Consider the following 20,717-nt stretch of genomic DNA (forward strand, 5'->3'; position numbering starts at 1 on the left):
TATGCCCATCATGTCACATCAGTTTAAAAAACAATAAAACAAACCAGAATGGCGATGGCAAACACAAACTCTTAAGTTGAGACTTTCAAAACAAGAGTCCACAAACCAAAATGGGTCAAGACTCCAGTTAACAAGGGTCCAAAACCATTTTAAGCTTTAATGGTAGGTTGAGAACCTAAAAAAGGACAAATTTAACACAACTCAAGCTGAAAATAAATTTGAATGATTTTTTTAATAAATGGCCTAGCATGATATAAAAAAAAGTTTTAAAAAATCAACCCTAGATAATATTTTTAATGTCACATAATATCCAATAAAATAATTTTAAATGTCCCACAAACCAGATTTTTAGAGTCTGATGTCTTCAGGCTCTGCTCTTGTTCCAGAACCTTTCAAATTAAATCAATTAGACTGCTTGAGTCCTGAACAAAAAGGTTTTCCATTATTTCCGGATTTTTGGCTTCTAATTTGACAACAAACCTCTATTTACTCTGTGGTAATTCAGCCACAGCAGTGAGTTTTGTTTCCCCCATGGGGCCAGCCCTTTAACTTTAACTAGTGGAAATAAGAGAATCCAGTTTTCTTGTGGATACCTTTGAATTATATTTATATTTAATTATAACTACATGTGATATTTAATTGCAAGTTTTTTTGTTTTTGTTTCATTTTTTGTGTTGGAAAAAATTTTAAGTGCATCCTGTCAAATGATTTCAGCACAGCTGTACGTTTGGGTTCAGATTCAGCTCCAGTGGAGGTGGAAGGCTTTTTATTACTGTAATAGAGACTTATTTGTAGACTGGGTTTGAGGTAAGCTGCCTTACATAAGAGCCAGCTAAATGAAGAAGGGTGACTGGGAAATGTCAAAAATATAACAAGCATGCGATTACATCCATGTGACTCCTTCATGCATACTTTGAGGGTAGGGTGATGCTTGGAATGAAGGAGGAAGGGTGAAAAAAAGAAAAAAAAAGAAAAAAGACCAAGAACCAGAGATAGAAAATGAAGTGGAAGGATGGGAGGGGAGGGACAGCTTAAGCTCAGGGACTGACACGTTAAGCCTGAATATAGGGCTCCAAATCAGCACAGACCCCTGAGGAATACTTGGATGTTCTAGTTAACACACAAACGCACACCTCCTACAAAACTATTCTCAAAGAGAAAAGCTCTCTAATTTGCACCCACACATCTCCAGTCCATAAAACAAATGTTGGAAAATATAATATGTACACAGTGTTATTGCACCAGACACATGGCACAGGACTCATAATCCACAACATCCCAACAACATAAAACCTTTCCACTGGACGTTTGAATGTAGGAAAGCCCACAAATAAGCAATCTTTCACCCCATTTATTAACATCAATAATGCTGTTTCTATGGAAACAATGGACAATGTTTTGATTTAGATAAAGAGGTGGGAGGAAGATGAGCCTCAGGCAGAGGAAGTTGGATGAGTTGGCTAGCTTTTCTTGTTCCAGGGAAAGATGTGCACTGATAGAAACAAAACTATTAAAGTCATTAAGGGATGAAAACTGTTTAATCAAACAACTTGATCATGCATATTTTTCACAAATGGTTATTCCCAGTTTCAGTTTGTGTCTATGGTTAAATGATTTTCCATGAAAACTCTCAAAACTGATTTTCTAATGTTCTAACAGAGCAGATGATCCGACTATACAATGCTACCTTACTTAAGTTACGGGGAAGTGTTGCAGCCCTAATCCAGGGTTTGAGTCCATGTTTGGTTTATCACTGAACCAGTGATACAAGTGAATATGCAGATATTCATAAAACAGTTACAGCATTTTCAACAACTCTGTTGGAGCTTTGATGGACTGGCGACCTGTCCAACAGCCTTTTGTGCTACGGATTGGTAGCCACTAAAATATAGCAGTTTCCTTTATGAACTTGACCATTTATCTACATTACATGCACATCTAGGATTCAGAATCACCAGTTAACCTAACATTCATGTCTTTGGACTGTGGGAGAGCGCTAGAGCACCCAGAGGAAACCCAAGTAGGCACAAGGAGAACGTGCAAACTCCACATAGAAAAGCTGAGCCAGCTGCTGGGTTTGAACCAGGAAACCTCTTGCTATGAGTACTAGTTACTTCATAGCAAACCTAGGAAAATAGGTGGATAGACATATGGATAACAGTTAAAAATTTCAGCATGACTTCAGCATCCCTTCCATATCCAGTCATATAAAAGGACCAATGCTGGAAGAAAATTCCCTCAACATGACTAAATGCTGTTAATTTCAACTAATGAAGAGTGTGTGTTGGGACTACTTCCTATTTCAGTACATTGTGTTGACAACTATAAAATGTGAAAAATAAACTTAAATTGAACATATTAATAAAGTACCTAGTATCTCAAATCCAATCATTTGCCCCAGTTGTTATATGTAATTTAGGCATTTTGTCATGGTAAACAAACCCAGGTTGTAAGATTTACAACGGCTGTTGAAACTGATTCTACTCTCATCAGAGAGTACAAAGCTCCGAATTCATGAGTTATTTTTCAAAGGCGTCTTGATTCTATTAATGCTAAAGCTTGGGGAAGGGGAATCATAGCTGCACTGGTAAAATATGGAGGAGTGCACTGATGCATGCTATTTCTATAACTGCCCAATAAACAGTTAAGCTGTATTAGCCTGAGGTCATGCTAATAATAACATAGTCAACCTGGTACCTTCTACATTAAGGTGCCCACAACGGCCCGGTGTCGAGGCCAGCCAAACATCTTTATTGTAGGTCACACCTGTTTTAATCTCTTAATTTCCTGTCATCTCTCTACTGACAGACTCAAATAAAAGCTTAGTTCATGCAGAAGACGCTACTGATAACAGTCAATATTGCTTCTAGTGTTTGTTTAGTGTGGCACACCAAAGCACCTTTTCCCTCTTAAATTTGCTTACAGTTGTGTGTGACATCTAAAAATAGTCTATTCCTCTTATCTGGACTACATTGTACGCATGAATGTTGGATTGCTTTGGTTATGAAAAATAAAAAACAAGTCTGGTTTTATAGAAGTCACGTTATGGGATAAGAGCTCTTTTTTCCCCACGGTCTACACCCTGAGTAAATCCTTTACTGATAAGTTTGGTCTCTGTCACCAGTTTCAAGTCACTGATTATAATATGACTTTCATTGTCTAAACCATGGTCCAGGGATATATATACACACACATATAACAATTGTTGTAATCCTATATAATTTTGATATTTTTTTCCACAGGTAGTTCACAGAGCCGAGGTCATAAATCACTAGAGTGTACAGAGCCGTTTATACTTCATTCACATTGAGACCTTCTGGTAAAATATTTTTTTAAATTTCTGCTCTGTAAGTATCCCTTAACTGGATGCCCCATTCTCTAATTATTTTTTTCTTGTAAGTTGATCAAATGTCTTAAAACATTTTCCCTCTATGAGTGGAGTGGTCTGGAAGAGCCACAGGCAAACATTTTATAATGAAATTGCATTGTGTCACATAGATGGAACCCTGCCATTCAATTTAGTAAAAGGAGTCACAAGCATCAAAATGATAAACTTAACAAAATCTGCTGGAGGTGAACAAAACTACCACGTCAGCAGTGTGAAGGCACTAATGGCTGATTTGTGCTGGAACACAAACAAGCTGCCTCGCTTTATCAAACCATAAAACTGCTCAGTACACTGCTCATGTGTAGGAAATGCTGCTTCTTTGATGTGTTTACTCCTGATGCATTAACAAGGAACTCAATGCATATACATATTCATAAAACCACTTTCTCAGAGCACTAAGAGCAGTGAAGACAGTGGAGTAGCACTACAGTAAGTGGACTCCCTTCCAGCTGCAGTCTAATTATAAGAAAGCCTAATAAGCTGCAAGTCTGTTCCAGGAGAGCAGCTTTCTGAGTAAAGTTTAAGGAATAAATGTGCTGAAAATAAAACGTGAAAAACTTCCCCGTTTCCATGGAGCTGATGTCTGAACTGTTACACAACTGATTTATTTTTTACGCAGATGAAGCCATGTGCTAATTAGTCGTGGATAATGACATGACTGACTAAATGTTAATTATCACAGCTTATTATCAGTTGTGACTCTTTGAAGCCCAATGCCACAGTTTAATGATCAGCCTAATCTGGATGTAACAGTGCGGCCCTTAGCGGCTGGAAACACAGTGAGATGGACCAAGGCAAGTGTAGTGGAACAAAGTATTTATTTGCTATACAGCTCTCCTTACAACAATTAACTTGTCGAGCTTCTTCACAGCACAAAAATCCATCCTCTAATGAGGACTGGCAGCCTTAAATATGTTCAGCTGTCACAGACTTAACCATTATTCCACTCTCAGGTAAATTCTTAAATCCCAACCTTCCACCACAGTATACAATATATCAATAAGAATAAATAAATACATTTTCACATTTACATATTAATAAATATTTCACACTTTAATGTTACACCAAACCCAATATTATAAAAACCCAGAAACCCAAGCACAAAAAGATTCACCACACTCTCTTTACCAATGGTCTCTCCCGGAACCTTTAAATGGTGTCTGGACCCCCGGGGAAACATTTGCCCAAACACCTTAAAGAGGACACAGGCAAGAAAGGTGAGTAATCATTATCTTACAAACACCTATTTGCACCACTTTTATCCCTAGATTTCACACACACACTTGCATTAGTTTTCCTTACTGGTAAACCTTGATCACAATCACCATTCTTCTCTCCTGACAGACAACCACCACATTCCTTGATGAGGAGCAGCTGTGCCGGATCTGAAATAAGGCTACCAACTGATTTTAGAATTCCCAATAAATAGTCAATAAATATTTAAACTTCTTGTGTGCAAATCCATGCTTAAAGTGCAATGCTAAATAAAGTGCTTGATAAGGTGCTTTTAATAAAGTGAAAGGTGTGCTCTAAAGTGCTATACAGATAATATAATATAAATAAATGCAGTAAGGGAGTCCTCTTCCTTACACTGGACTTAGCTTTTCTTCCCATTTCATAATTCGTTTTTCTGTAGCTGTGAGACAATAAATGGAGATGGATGGAAAACACAAAGTTCTCCTTAGAGAAACTGGCCTGGATAATGAGGAACTGCTGGTTTCTATGGTTACTCAACTTACAGAGTCCACACAGAATGGAGGCATATGTTTGCCGAAAGCCTCGATCGATCAAAAAGGAGCATGGAAAGCAAGAGAATGAAATTTGGAAGAGTGCAAAACTGTGGTGAAGCAACATTTTGTGTTACTATGTTTCATGCGAGGACAAGGCGCACTCAGTTAATGTTCTACTCACACTCCAAGCTGTGTTTGCCTTCAACTGTGGTTTTAATGGTTCTGTCGTATTACACAAACACATAGCCAGAAACTCATGACTGTACATTTTTATTATTGTAATTAATGCAGAAAAAGCAATCCCAAATCTTTCAGTTGTATTTAGCACACAGGCCATGCACCTAGCATACATCCAGGCACGTGCAGAGGGGGGGGGCTAGAGGGGCTTGAGCACCCGCCCCTTTCCTGATGGGTGCCCAAAGTGCCCTTTTGTTGAGGCAACTTTTTTTTTTTTAATTATTTAAAAAAACATTTAATGTGTGTGTGCGTGCGGAGTCCTGTCTGTGCCCCTCAACAATAATATTTAACTATTAATCACAGTTTTGCTACATAAAAGGATCTGGCTTGCATCAGTCACATGATCACATTTAACCAATGACCGCCCTTGACGGCAGAACGCGCTGGTTACGAGCTGGTTACGAGCCGGGAACGAGCTCACAAAGAGCACGCGCATTTTTTGCGGTCCGGAGCTGTAGGAGAAACACAAGTTAACTCAGAGACACAGACTGATGCGACAAAACCAGTAAGTAGGTGTACAGCGTACACTGTAGTGTATAGCACCCAGGAGTATTAGCTTATTACGTACACGTTGGTAAGCTGTCTTGTTGCAACTGACGAACTGAAACAAACGAGCGTGCTGTGTGTGCAACAGCGCGACAAACATTACCTGTCCTTTTATTAACTGCACAAGTAGTGCTGGTCATAGCTGCTGGCTACCTGTGTAAGGCTGTCATGGGTCTGTAGCTCTGTCACCGTTTTAGGGAACATATTTAGTTTTAAAGTATTTAGAAACATATTTAGTTTTAAAGTAAGTTTCCGGACTTTTCCTGCCTTTCTGGAGGGATTATATTTCACTAAAAACGATCTAATATGCATGTCCACATAATTATGCATTATTATAATTATAATATATTAAAAACACACGCTGTATTTTAAAGAACATACATTAAGAAGCAGATTATATTAGATTTATATTTTAAATAAGACAAAATTTGGATTTTACAGCAGTAAGATTATTGTATCTCTACAGTTTAAAAATGTAATAAGCTTTCTCCCTGCACAGAGTGGATAGTGAAACAAATGGAATCATCATAATGACATTATTTCATATTTATTACTTCCCCCTACTCATTGCTTTATTATTGTAGCTCTAGTAATAAATAATAATGTAAGGATTCTGGATCAGCACAGTGATGCCCATAGTATATACAGTATTCTGAAGAAGGTCTAAAATGTCATTGTGTGTGCGTGCATGTGTGTGTTTTATTTAGATGGATTTTTAAAAAAAATATTACTCATGATATAATATTGTCCAGACATGCCTGGTAAGGACATGAGGAGGAAACAGTAGGAGCTGTGTGAGGCTACTAAAGGCAGTGCTATAACATTTTTCTGTCATCATTTTATTATAGATTAAGTGCAAGAGTTGTTAGGTGTGGATAATTAGATTATAGTTTATTGCAATAGCAAGTTGTGCCTTGTTCTCAGATAGACAGCAAGTGGAGAGTGATATATGAAATGATGGGATGGAAGGAAGAAGAGAAGCAAAGAGTGATTCACAGTCTAGTTTATTTCTCAGTTTTTTGTTGCCTTATGGTTCCAAGCGCTGTCACCAATCTTTGCATTTTGTTATTATCTCATGACACTTGTTTAATCAGCTACCATCTCTCCTGTGGACTTTTTACTGTCTACAGTCTCAGATCAACACAGCCCTGCCCTCCAGCACTATCAGCAGCAACCCCTCAACAGCAACATTGTACCCATCAGGTAAAACATTGGCTACGTTTGCTTTGCCTTGTTGCCCATATTAGATTCTTGATGAATGTGTGTTGTTGTTATTCAGCCTGGTTCAATGTGCCCCTTTTTAACTTTGAGCACCCGCCCCTTTAAACCTCTCTGCACGGCCCTGCATACATCCAGCTGTTGTGGCAATTGATTTGGCTTTGTGATGCATAATGCACAACTAAAATAAAACAATATTTCAGAAAACACAATATTATACTTTACAGCTTTCATCAAAAATAATTCAAATGTCGATGTAAAGTGGATTTATGTCGAAGCCTGCATATTAGACTGTGTACAATCCATTAAATAAGCTTACCTGGTCTATGTAGAAGGCCGTCCCCGATCGAATCTCTCTCCTCTGTTTGAGGTCGGTCTCTGTGGTGTCCCTGGACAAAGCGACATACTCCACTTCCCGTTTAGTCAACTCCTAGTCAAGAGCAAGAGAACAAGTTTGGCTTGTTAAAAGTTAAAAGCATATTCTCTGGCTTATCTGATGCCAAATAATATGATAGAATTGTAAAAATAAATCAAATTACTATGCGTATCCTGCAAAGACACTCCTAGTCCATCGTTTATTAGAACAAACCTGGTAGAGCACAATTTACTCTTTACTTTGGTGCCGAATTTGTATAAAAGTTTCCATCGCACTATTAGAATGATACAACTTTATATTTATCTTATTAAAGCTATGCAATGTTTTAAAACTGCATTTACATTTCACTACTTTTGACTGTATGAACTTCTGCACTTTCTGAATTTTGCCACTTTGACAAATAATCGTTCTAAGGATGCTGCACTAGAATAAGACCTGTGTGGGAGTTACTGTGAGCCATGTACACATTTCCACAAAGGTCAGTGAATTTACTTTAGGCAAGCCACACGGTCAAGCTCAGCCACGATCCCTGAAAATCAGCAAGTGCTTAGTTACTCCACATCTGCAAGTCGCTTTGCAACCAAAGCCAAAACTATGGCATCTACAATACTGAACCGCAGTTCCATCTTCCATATCACGGTAATGTTTAATGATTGTTTAGCAACAAGTGAGCAGGAAAAACATCAGAATAATGGAGTTTTTAATTTTTGTTCATGGTTCAGTCCTAATCACATGATCAAAACTGTGGTTTAAAGAAAAAAAAGAAAAAGATACTCCTCTTTTATATTGAGTGTTTCAGTGTGTAACATGGAGGACTCACAAGGTACTGCATAGCTATGGATCTTCTCAGGGGTCCTGGGGGGCCAATGAGGAACACATCCTGACCCAAAAGGTCTTTCTGCATAATCCATCGGAGGTGTTGAGCCACCGTCTGAGGTAGGGAGTCTGAAACTGGCCAAAAAAAAAAGCAAAAAGGAAACGTTTTATGCTGACATACCTATAGGCTTTGTTGTGACATACACACACAGAAGATTACCTACTGTGTTTCACAGGAACAAGCTCTGGATTCTGGGGTGGCTTGAGTTTGTAAGTGATCTCACCAATCTTCACTGTGTCACCTGTAAAGGAACAGGATGACCAATGCATGCACGATGGTTTTTGACAGACAAGTCAAGTCATAATCACAACAGTAGAGTTGATTTTATATTCACATTAGTGTTAGTCTTTGATGAAGGTACAATAAAAAATAAAGATATAAAAAAAAAACACTTCTCAAACAGTTTCGGTTTAACAATATGGTTTTATTAGATTTGCAAATCACTGCATTCTGTTTTTATTCAAATTTTACAGTGTCACAATCTTTTTGGAAACTGTTCACTTACTTAACTTTTGACTTGCATAAGTTTCAAGTATATAAAAGGCAGCTGACTCAGGGGTATGAATCAGTGTTGTGCACTGTGTTGTCCCCCTCCCCCTGGCAAGACTGTCCTATGTTGGTAATAATGTAGTAAGGTTCCAGAAAACCTGGTGCGAATCCCTGTGGTGCATCTCAGGGTGAACATAGAGACAGGCAACAGTTCACACTCTTGCATGATCTAATAATTATTTGTCTTTCCTGAAGTTTGCTCTCAAACTTAAGATTTACTCTCCCAGAATGGAATTAAGCTGCTTCTGCTCAGCTCTGCTGAGAATCAATAAAGCAATGGTCGGGACTTCCAGTCAATCAATCAATAAATAAATTAAAACATGATTATAGAAATCAAAATCTTATTTGGTTTTCATATATCCTATTTTCAGTGATATCAACTTTAATAGCAGAAAATTAACTAGGCATATAATTATTTTTTCTCTCTTTTTTGCCATATTTTTCAAGTATCCTTCGTGAAGCCTGGAGAACTATTCCTGAAGACTATTTAAAGAATTTACATGAAAGTTGCCCAAGAGAGTTATGGCTAATGAATGAAGGTGATCATACACACTTTGGTTTTGCCTTAAATACTGTCTGTATAATTTCCTTTCCCATTTTCCTATCAAATTTCTAAAGAAATGAGCGGCAGCCCAGGACTTTTGCACAGCACTGTAAATATAAAATTGAGTTATTTGTATTAACTATTACAAAAGGTTGATATTAAGATGCAAGTTTCAGCTTCAGGTTTAATTAGCATACATCGTTAACTAAGATTTTGATGTAAATCAGGTTTTAAAAGGTGTCCGGAAAAAAAACAATACATTTAAAATGGTGTTTGGAACTAAATGTGACAGAAGTATTGCCGTTATTTCAGCATGCTCCAGTTTAAAGAGCAACACGTGTGTTATACGTGGCTAAGTACCATGTTCCAACCTTTCACCTAGTGCAAGGTAAATGCATCGACTGTCTCACTAGATCACTTCTCACTTCAGATGCTGAGCTTACACCGTTTTCCTCTACGTGGAACAAACTATATATTCAACAGTATTTTTGCTACCAAGGAGCCACCGCAGTGTGATTCCTGCCCCATTAGACAACAGCTATTTATTTAGCCAGTTAGCTGTCACCAGACACATGTGTTCCTATTTCCAGCTGAAAACAAACTGAAAACACCTGTTCACTGGCTGTATACGTGGCATTACAACTTAAATGAAACAATGAAATGAAACAAGTGAAATGGCATTACAACTTAAAGGCCGGTTACCTGAGGCTGTGTTCAGAAGTTTGACCTCATGAGTTCTGAACATCCAGCCGTCTCTTCCCAGGACACAACCCAAAATATACCGCACCCTTCTTGCAGCAACAGCCGCAGCTGTGCCGCCACATAAAATTTGGGAGTGCATGTTCAAAATGTCTACGTTATCATACAAAACCTAACAATGAAAAAAATTAGCAGGCTGTCTTTTAAAACGGTCTGACCCGCGGCCTTATTCCCATTTCACAACAAGCGTCAGCTCATTTTTTCGGAGTCGGAAATAAATAACAGAAGGACCAAATGGTCCGACAAACAAGTCTTCCGTGGGAATACCATTTTAATTGAAAAGTGTTCCGTTCGCGCCGATAATTTTTGCAATATTACTAAGATTCTGTTGTTTAAAAAAAGCATAGTTTTGTTTAGTAATATTTTAGGTTATTAATTTTGCACCTGGTTGTTTCAACTGGCTTTGGCTAATAAAGAAGGCTACAAATATTGTTTATTGAAAATAACATTTTTTTGTCTTTTGGAATATGTTATGCCCAAATAACTCTTTACAATATATTCTAATTTTAGTGGCTTTATTAATCTGAATCTATTCATTTATTTGCTGATTCTGCTGTCCCCTCTTCAAATAAAATCCATTCTTGGATTCAAGTTTTTAAAGTAACTCCTCCAATTCTCTAAACGTAAATTTTAAGAAATCGCTGCTAAAAATTATAGAAAGTTCTGGAAGTTCATTGTCGAGATTATCCCGTAGTTATAACCATTTTTGTTAACTCACAGAAAGTCCTTTTTTAAATTTATTTATTTTACTGTGGATGCATTGTATTAAAAAAATAAAACAACATTAAAGTAGATAGTGAAAAAACAGGAACTTTTCTCTCATTTAATTATTTTTTTTTCTCTTTCTTCATCACTGTGCTGTAGTATGAATGGCTTGGAGAAGATCTTTATCAGGAGGACAAACTTTAAAATGTACCAAAATACAGTTGAAAGTACTAAATTTATCCCCTCCTTCACATTTTCCATAGACTACAAATGGGACGGATTGGAGTCTTTGCTGTCCAATTCTGGCCCCCTGGGCCTTATGTTTGAAAGCCTAGAATTAGATTATCAATATAGCATATTTAGAAACAAAACTTTACAGAAAACACAACAATAACAATATTATAACAGAACAAAATTGATCCGGGAGGAGATAGAAACCCAGCCTCAGAGAGTCTCAAGCTAGTGCACTCCTTCTGTGCCAAATCAAACACGTGGCAACCCCTTGGGAGATAAGGAAACAGCCAAAGCACCTCTTTATATTTACAAAGCAAAGCACTGGCCGAAGCTGTGGCGAAGGGCAAGGGTGGCACCAGCGCCATGTGAAATATTCAATTCAATTCAATTCAATCTTTACGTCCATATTTTAAAAAGAACAATAACACAACATATAAACCATAATAAAAATGATAAAATCTTTTTTAAAATATAAAACCATAATATACATAAAAACCACAGTTACTTAAAAAGAAATCAATAAATACACAAACAACCAGTCCTTCCTCATGCTGGATGAGTAATGGGAACCACTCACTGTCTGATCTGTGAGTGCTAAAATTATACTCTTAGCCATCCAGTCATTCTCTAAAAGTAAACATTAACTTTCTTAAAAGTGCTTTAAAAGTGCAAACACCCACAGCTACAAATATCTGCATGTTATATGATGGCCCATCGTTCACATCTGCACGTAGCTGGACTGGCCATCGGGCATACAGGGCATTTGCCTGGTGGGCCGATGGGTTTTTTATTGTTTTACTCTGATGTTTGGTGGTGGCTATGGCGGAGCTTCCACAGAGGCCAGCAGGTGGATGAGGGAAAGTGGAGGAAGGGACCCGTGGTGGCCGCGTTTCGTATTGGGCTGAAAAGGAACGCGATCTGTCCCGTACTTCAGCTAGAATGAAAAAAAGACACAAAGCTGGAGTTATTCTGTGTCTTTAGGCTGTCAGCTGCCTCTACTTCTCTCATTCTCTCTCCCTTTCTCTGCTGTTGTCACGAAACTGGCTTTTCTCTCTTGTTTGTTTATTGCCCACTTCGCGCCAGAAACAGGAAACCAGCAGTGGTTGCGCTAAACAACAGCAGCACATTTAACCTTGATCAGCTGTTGTTAGAATTTATTAAATATTACTCTCTAGTATCAGCTGATGTTTGCTGGAGCCACAGCTGTAAAAGCTGCTGGTCATGATATGTGGTGAGAGGGAAACATGAAGATGAAAACAGGAGATGTCCTTACTGAATCATCAGAGCTGTAAAGGTGATGGAGAAACAAGTTTACCTTTTAGGTGACATGAATGAGTTGAAGGGAAGTTATAAACTGTTTCTGAGAGACAACTTACACCAGGATCCTTTTTTACGTAGCTGACAGCTGGTAACTGTGCAGGGGCGGGTCTAGCAAAGTTTTGCCAGGGGGCCAGGAAGGGCATTAACAGGGAAAAGTGGGCATAAAGAAATACTTTACTTTCTTATATTCATTTAAAATGTCTAGCTTTTAACAAATAATTATCTGAATCTTACGACCAAAGTTTTTATCAGATGTAAAATGTATAGAATTCATACATATATACCAACAAGACACTGTACATTAGTGTCACAACAGCATTTTGTTTTTATTTTATTCTTTTACCTGGTGGGCCGGTCTCGAGTCAAAATGCCCGGGCCGATTTTTTGTCCCAGTCCAGCCCTGCATCTGTACCATTACTTCAGTACAATTATGACCTTCCTCTAGGTAAAGTACATAATGTACCCTTTGTACTTGTAAGTAATGCTTAATGCTTTCAAAAAAATCCGAAATATTCGGAATTCCTCTTGGAGTTGTTGTAGGTACTCCCTCTGTAACACTGTAGTGTGTATGGTCCAGGTTACATATTTATTCTTCCTATGAAACTAAACAATGCTTTCCATAAAGCAACCTACAACATTATCATCAAACTAACGTCAAACGAAGTGTTCGGAGCTGCCAGAGAGTAACTGGAGGGGCGTGGGTTTTACTGGACTGAAATGACACGAAGAGTGGGGGAAAATCTGAGAACACTGAGAAAAAAAATCTATGCTAACTAAATCCGGACCGGCAATGATTATAGATGACGTCATTGAAACTACCCTCACAATTGTGCTCACACGTGCACACAGTTGGATTACACACATTCGCGCCCCCCCCTCGCGAGCGAGCGGTGCCGAACGAGCCCCGGCAGTTTAAATCGCTTTGACATTTATCACGTGTAACGCCAATAAGCCCGGTTCTTGAAAGAAGAGAGAGAACGTCGCGGAGGAGGAGGAGAAGGAAAGGAGCGGACAGGAGGAGGAGAGGAGAGCGGTGGGAGGACGAGGCGAGTGTGTAGTCCAATCTGTTCGGTGTGCACATGAGTGGCGTAGCGAGGCCAGTGAGCGCGAGGCAGGTTGTGAATTCCTCCACCTTCCTTCCCTAATTTCGTTTCTTTTCTCTCCGGAGCGGACGCTGAGGTCTGGGACTATGGAAGATGTCTACCCTTACAGCCGCAGCCCAGCCTGGGAGGAACTGGTTAGTAACGTTCAAAACTGGTGGAGACTTTGTTTTGAATCGCTCCGCATCCCATTCTACTTTGAGTTTTTCCAGAGAAAGGAAAACAGTGAGACGTCTTGCGTGGTCTGTTTGTGAGTTTGCACACTTTGGCGGTGTTTGGTCCGCTAAAGACTGCGCGCGCGCCTTTACCCCCCTCATTGGCGTTATTACGACGGGCTGTCATTCTGTTAAATAAATAAATAACTAAATAAGTGGCCCGTTTAAACTGTGTCGTGGGACGTTCGTAAGTCTTAGTTAACAGTTCTCAGATAAACAACAGTTTTTGATTCTTTTTTCACCCACACAGTCTGTCCATTTCCTTTAGTTTTAAATCGAAGTAAAACTGTTGTCCGCTTCATGGAAATTCAATTTAACGCTGTCTTGTCAAATCAGTTTAACGGTTTAGTTACATACATAAAAGTGAGTTATTTGGACTTGGATTATAACACGGAAAAAATTGTATATTTATAGAAAAATATTGAAAAAAATACAGAAAATATGCCTTTGTGGCCTATATGTTCATAACTCCTATATAGCTCTCATTAGGCCCACAACAGCAGCTATAAATAGAAACAAATATTATGAGACTATTTCTATGAATTACAGTGCCACTACCATATAACTCTTAGTTATCACTGTGATGTGTATATTAGAAACCTACTTATAATAGTCTTTGTGTGCATATTAGTTATTCAACATCACATCAGGCAAAAACAACAACTCAAAAGTAGTTTAATTTCTCTCGTGTTTGTGTCAGACAGCCGCTAGGGTCTGCCATTCCATGGCCAAGTTCCCCGGTTTACGGAGTGGATGAGGCGGTCTGTAGCCTCAGTCTGGACTGGCCGTGCAGGCTGGAACCATAACCAGCAACAAAACAGAGACTCGGCTCCTTTTTTAATATCTATATATAAACGCCGTGTAGCCCATCCCCGCTGTGCCGCGACATGCTACATCCCCTATGCGTTTCCCGGCCCACACACACTCCAGCAAACACAGCCGTCTTTATTGTCATAGAGGCAGTGAGAGATGACAGCGAGGAGAGACGCTTCCCAGCCGCTGAGCAGCTCTCGCCTCCAGGAGAGGAAGGGGACGGCGGAGGCGAAGGCTAACCCCGATTGGTTTTATCCCTCCCCTCGACAGGAGCCGGAGAAAGGGCCGCCGTCCGCGGCGGGGATCCATGCCCATGTGGTGGGCGCTGTCGCCGGCTCCGGCGCTACGGAGGAGTCCTCCGATAGCGAGGCAGAGCAGGAAGGCCCCCAGAAACTCATCCGGAAAGTGTCCACCTCAGGGCAGATCAGGAGCAAGGTAAGGCAACTGTCGCTTCTCTGCTTGTATTGATATCTGATTTAGTGTGTGTGTTTGCTGGGACTAGCTGCTCCCTGGCTGCTGGGTTATCCTCAAGCAACGTTTGCTATGACAGCACCAAGGATCTACCTGCTGCTTTGGACATTCAACAGTTTCATTTGTGCGCAGAGCTTTATTGTCTTTCAGCCTTACTGATGCCTAAGATACCAGTAAAGCGAAGTAAGAAGCAAGGATAGACTTATATTTAAGCATTTACATGTAACATGAAAGCTCCGTCTTTCTATGGAAGGTGTGAAATAAAAATCAGTAATAGGGGGTTATTTGGGCAAAATTGCAGATGTAATTATTCTCTTTACGTTAAGGTTTAAGATTATTTAATCATAACTTATCGAATCTGTTGCTGGCAACAAAGTCTACTCAAGCAAAAGAAAGCAAGTATTCCTTATGATAGCAACATCTTTTTGTGTGTTAAATTTTCATCTATGGTGTGCACAGTTCTTTAGCCTTGAATGTCATTCTGGCCTTAAAGTCAGTTTGACCTGATAGAAAATGAAGTAAACATTTCAGCCTTTATGATAAAACATTTTGTTTCGCATCTGTTTGCAATCTGTTGCATCTCTCTGCTTAACACGCAGGACTAAGTGAGAGTATGTTGTGCAGATTCTTCGTCTCTGACACCCAAGCTTTCTTGGCTCACACGCTTAATGAGGGCCACCCTCCCACATCAAGGGATCCACTTAATTATTGACTGCTCCGCTCCACCCCATCTTCATTATTCAACATGGGGATATATTTAGAGACTTGGGGCTCAGGAATGTCTGGACATTCATTTTTTATGCAAAATCTCCTAAAATGCTACCTAGAGGAAACACTTTAAGAGATATTTGTGCTGATTTAATTAAGAAGTTACTAAAAAAAAATCAAAAATTTGATGCTGATTGTTATGTTATGAATAATAATGTTATAAATAATGATAAAATGTTATCAGAAGTTACTAAATTCAAACAGTTTTGCTTAGAGTGACTAGTAAGAAACAAAAAGCTCATTATTCTGCGAGAAAAGATTTGAGAAGCTTAAAGCCATAAATGTTTGCAGTTGCAACATTATTATGTCAGGCAAGGGCTGACCTAAAGGGTGATATAATATATAGTCTTAAGTGTAAACAGAGGTGAATGACTGTCTCATCAGCTAATGTTTGTTGAATTTTCCTCAAGGACTGTTTGCTGTAGGCTGATTTTTCCATCAGTCATTCTTTATTCGCCTGTCATCCATGAAGTTTGGCTGGAGTTTGAAAAAGTGAATAAAAGGCAGGTTGATATGATGTACGCTCCTGACTGCAGCAATGTATATACTGAAGGTGATGCTAATTGCATCGGTTGGCAGACAGCCCAGATAGCCCTAATCTGTTCTGCCACACTATATTCAGCAGGCTCCATGTCACTGTAGAATTATCAGTGGTATAAAGCACTTCTGTTGTAATTGCATCAGTTTGCCTAGCATGTTGACTTAGCGCTAACAGAGGTCTCAGACTTGTTTTCGTGTGGGTCATTGAGTTTTCTCTTGGTGTGTGTGTCTGTGCTGAGAGTTCCTAATGGATCATGCAGGCACTGACTCACTGAGTGTTGTTCCACTGGGTTGTTTGCACAGCTCTGGATCTGTGTGTGCATGCATGTATGTGCATACGCTTGCCCGTCACATTGTCTGTGTCCATCCCTCTGTCTGTCCACTATCTCTCTGGTTCTTTGGTTGCTACAGACAACGGCATCTTCCGTCCCTTATTGGTCAACTCCATGGTAATGCCTGCCTGTTAGACCGGTTTAGTTACAGGGGGCACATATGGCACGGAGTAAATCTCATCCCATAATTACCTCCGATATGCCCTCTCTGCGTATGTTTGAAATTTTCCAAAAATTCCAAGAAAGGCTTGTCAGTAAACCAAAACGCAGACAGAATGTAAAAATGGGAAAGACGGCTAACTTGAATCGGAAATGTCCAAGTTAACAACTCATATAATGTAACACGAAAGCTCTCAAAAGCTTTTAGAGTAGGAGGAATGAAAGAAAAGAGTCAACAGGGGGGTTGTTCAGGCAGAATTAGATAAGCTATTAAGCTCATATAACAACATCTCATGCAATCTACTGTGGGCAACAAAGTCAATTTAAGGAAAAATGGACGCTCATATGGTAACATTGATATTGATTTCAATGAAAGTCTTGACTCGTGACAGAAGAACACTGAATAATGCAGCTGAAGTCACTGCAGCTGTTTTTCTGACTAATATCAATTATTATTGATATAAGCCCACTGTTGTTGTTCCGGGAGCTCTTCTTTTATACAAAAACTAATGGGATTGGACTGTACATGGGAGGGATTAGAAATAGAAATAGAAATTAGAAATGGATATTTCTCTCTATGGTGATAAACATACATTGCTGTGCAATGCATTTCAGCCATTAAGTGAGTTTATGACAATAATCGCACAAAAGATCCAGTATACTTGGGCTACATATTTATTATTATAGCCAAAATGTAAGGATGCATAATAATCTTTTCATAGCCTCTTTGCTGTCATCTCCACTCTCAGCCCCCTCTGTTTTTTTTTGTTTGTTTTTTTTTTGGAGGAGGTGCTGTTGCAGTTGAAGAGAGCTTATAAACGTGTGACTAATGCTGTAGCTGTGTGATTGAAAGCAGAGCTGATGGCATGTCAGAACCTGCTGCTGTTGCGCTGCTGTTACTGCTGTCCGGGGAATCGGGATAGCTCTGCAAGCTTGACATAAAATAATCCAGAGCAGATATGCTGAGTTAGTGGGAGTGGGGTGGAGATATAGCAGAGAGATGTGACACACTGTGGTTTCCTTTTATGGAAAGTGTAGGACTGGCTTTTTGGATATGAGATATATAAGTTGGCCCTGCGACAGACTGGCGACCTGTCCAGGGTGTACCCTGCCTCTCGCCCTATGACAGCTGGGATAGGCTCCAGCGCCCCCCGCGACCCTGAAAAGGATAAGCGGAAGCGAATGGATGGATGGGATGGATGGATGGATATATAAGTTGTTGGAGATTTTTTTGTTTTTTGTTTTTTTCCCCTAAATTTAACTGGCATTTATTAGGAAGTCTCTCTGGATGTATTGTCTAACTTTGCAAGAAGGGGCTACTCAGTTTCTTTCTTTTTTTTTTTAAGTACTTCATCTTGATAACAGTGTAAACCTGAATAAGTTAACATGACCATAAAAGAATTAGGGCAATCAATTTATTTTTATGTTAATGCAAAGCCAAGTATTACAGTAACAGTGTTTGCATATTTGGATAACATGCATTTTCTGACTCCAGTAAATCAAAGTGCTTGTTGAGTTAACGTAGACATTTTCGGTTTCATTTTCAGCCACAGAACATAAATACACAAACACACTCTTTCAGGATAAGTTCAATATTTTCTTTTGATATAACTGATGTGATATAAATGGGATTGCTATTTGTTCCGCTATTTGTTTTTGAGATGTTCCACTCTTCAGCAAGACAACTTGAGTTTTGCATGACATCAAGCCAGCAACCTACTGCACTCATGGTGTCACAGCTTTGTTAAATATAAATTACATAACTTCCTTAGTGATTAACCTCTTAAACCCCAAGCCTAACTCATCTCCTGCCTTTTTCCCCCGTATCAGGGGGCGTTGGGGCTTAAGAGGTTAATAAAGCATGGGGCGATCGTGGCTCAAGAGTTGGCAGTTTGTCTTGTAATCGGAGGGTTGCCGGTTCGAGCCCCAGCTTGGACAGTCTCGGTCGTTGTGTCCTTGGTCAAGACACTTCATCCGTTGCCTACTGGTGGTGGTCAGAGAGCCTGGTGGCACCAGTGTCCGGCAGCCTCACCTCTGTCAGTGCGCCCCAGGGCAGCTGTGGCTACAATGTAGCTTGCCATCACCAGTGTGTGTGAATGGGTGGATGACTGAACATGTAAAGCGCTTTGGGGTCCTTGGGGACTAAGTAAAGCCCTATACAAATACAGGCCATTTACCATTTACCATTCTGATGGTTACTTTAACATGAAGAGAAATAAAGGACAGCTTGAGTAACTCAACTGTAAACATAAAGGAGCAAATATAAAATGACAGAGTATTGCAGAACATATATAATATTGTAGCTAAAGTCCCTTTAGCTGAAGAATTACTGATGTAGAACCTGAACTTTTATCACCTGGGAAGTGCTGACGTAGCAGAAAAACTGACCTGGTGTCTTGTCTCAAGGCTTACTTAACAAAAACTAAATAACTCAAAAACAAAAATCAGTTTCTTCAACTCAAAGAGGAAGTAAAGAAAAACAATATATTTATTACATTGCTATTATTATATTGCTTACTTTGGGTGTATGCGATTATGTATATATGATTATGAATTTAAGTAATACTTAAATTGCTAAAGACAAAAGACACCATACTTTTACATTTGCCTTCCACTTTCAGATAACCTATATCTCACTTGCTCCCAAATGTACATAATTATGTTCTCTGAAGTAAGTTGCTAAGTTGAGGCTTCTTCTGTTCAAAGCTTGTAGCTAAATCTACTGAGATAATTGTGTGGAAATTACTGGCCTCAATAACATCCCGTGTGCCCACTTGACACATGTATAACTCCCCATATATGTGGTCCAGTTGCACAAAGGAAATCACAAGGGAATTGCCCTGTCCCAACTACACGTTGGATTGTAATTTTCCCTTCACTATGGTGAAATTTTAGCATGTGGTGGGAGTTTGAGGAGGAAGACTACAGAGTTGCAATTACACCCACAAGAGAGGACAGTATGCCAAGACAGTTGCAGGAGAGTGGCGGATGTGTAGGAAGAAATGGAGAGATTCAGCACTGGTGCCCAAAAGACTTGCTTCCCCAAGAACTCCAGCCTTTTTCAGCAATGACAAATGATTTGGTAATGGATGTATAACAGAGCCTGACTGCATGGAGTGATGGTTGAAACAGTGGGCTTCTCTTAGCTGCCAGCCAGTTTCCAAGAAGACTAAAGGCAGATAACCAAAGAGTCTTTTAACAGGAATTAGTTTTGAAACTCAACTTTATTTCTTTAATTTGGTTTGTTTTTTTTATGGTGGTTGTGTTTTTACTTGTAGTTGGTGCAAGAGCAAACATGTTCCCACAGAGTGCTAACAAAACCAAATATTAAAAAAATGGAGTGGCAACAGTGGGAAGAATAAAGAAAGGTACAAGACTACTGTTGGCACATATTTCCTGCACAGTGGTTTACAAGCTATGGTACTTTTTTAGGTTTGCTTCACTGATGCTTCTTATGTTTGTTAAAAGCATAATTACACATAATGGTAAATACAGCAATTGGACAGAAACATTAAAGCCGATACATTTATATATTGTTTGGACATAAAAATAGTGTAAAAGATTGCCGATTCACAGGACTTTGCAAGCGAGGCACAGTGGTTTCTTGGGAGTCACAACCTTGTTATGGTGACAGTACTCTAATAACACTATGGAATAAAGTGATCAGAAACATTTTTAACAAAAAATCTACCAATATCAAGCAAACTTCAGTGAGGTTGAGAAGAGACTTATAGTTGGTATAAAACACGCTGCTCTGGGCTTTAAGATAAGAAACATAAAAGACCAGCTAGTCACAGCTTAAGTTCATAAGGTCTTACTCGAACTGCCTCTGTGTG

General features: G+C 39.3%; 2 protein-coding genes across 7 annotated transcripts in view; one reads left to right on the forward strand and one right to left on the reverse strand.

The window, feature by feature from the left end:
* Positions 1-10,468, reverse strand: part of vwa8 (von Willebrand factor A domain containing 8) — an 80,445-nt gene extending 69,977 nt beyond the window's left edge. Inside the window, exons 1-4 of the mRNA XM_026145979.2 lie at positions 10,168-10,468; positions 8,536-8,613; positions 8,316-8,446; positions 7,439-7,549 (exon numbers count right to left, since the gene is read on the reverse strand). Coding sequence (XP_026001764.1) covers positions 7,439-7,549; positions 8,316-8,446; positions 8,536-8,613; positions 10,168-10,306 — 459 coding nt within the window. The 5' untranslated portion in view covers positions 10,307-10,468. The remainder of the gene's footprint in view (positions 1-7,438; positions 7,550-8,315; positions 8,447-8,535; positions 8,614-10,167) is intronic.
* A 2,911-nt stretch (positions 10,469-13,379) lies between these two features.
* Positions 13,380-20,717, forward strand: part of dgkh (diacylglycerol kinase, eta) — a 79,065-nt gene continuing 71,727 nt past the window's right edge. For 2 of the 6 annotated variants that reach the window (XR_013902493.1, XM_080291097.1), the window contains exons 1-2: positions 13,380-13,720; positions 14,756-15,046. Coding sequence is in view for 5 of the 6 variants with exons in the window: in XM_080291097.1 (XP_080147223.1) it covers positions 14,768-15,046 (279 nt within the window). In the remaining variant the exon portion in view is untranslated. The remainder of the gene's footprint in view (positions 13,721-14,755; positions 15,047-20,717) is intronic. The other 4 variants (XM_080291096.1, XM_026145828.2, XM_026145818.2 and 1 more) reach the window with 4 other exon arrangements.

This window comes from Astatotilapia calliptera, chromosome 16, assembly GCF_964374335.1.
Source record: "Astatotilapia calliptera chromosome 16, fAstCal68.1, whole genome shotgun sequence".
In the NCBI taxonomy this organism is placed as follows: domain Eukaryota; kingdom Metazoa; phylum Chordata; class Actinopteri; order Cichliformes; family Cichlidae; genus Astatotilapia; species Astatotilapia calliptera.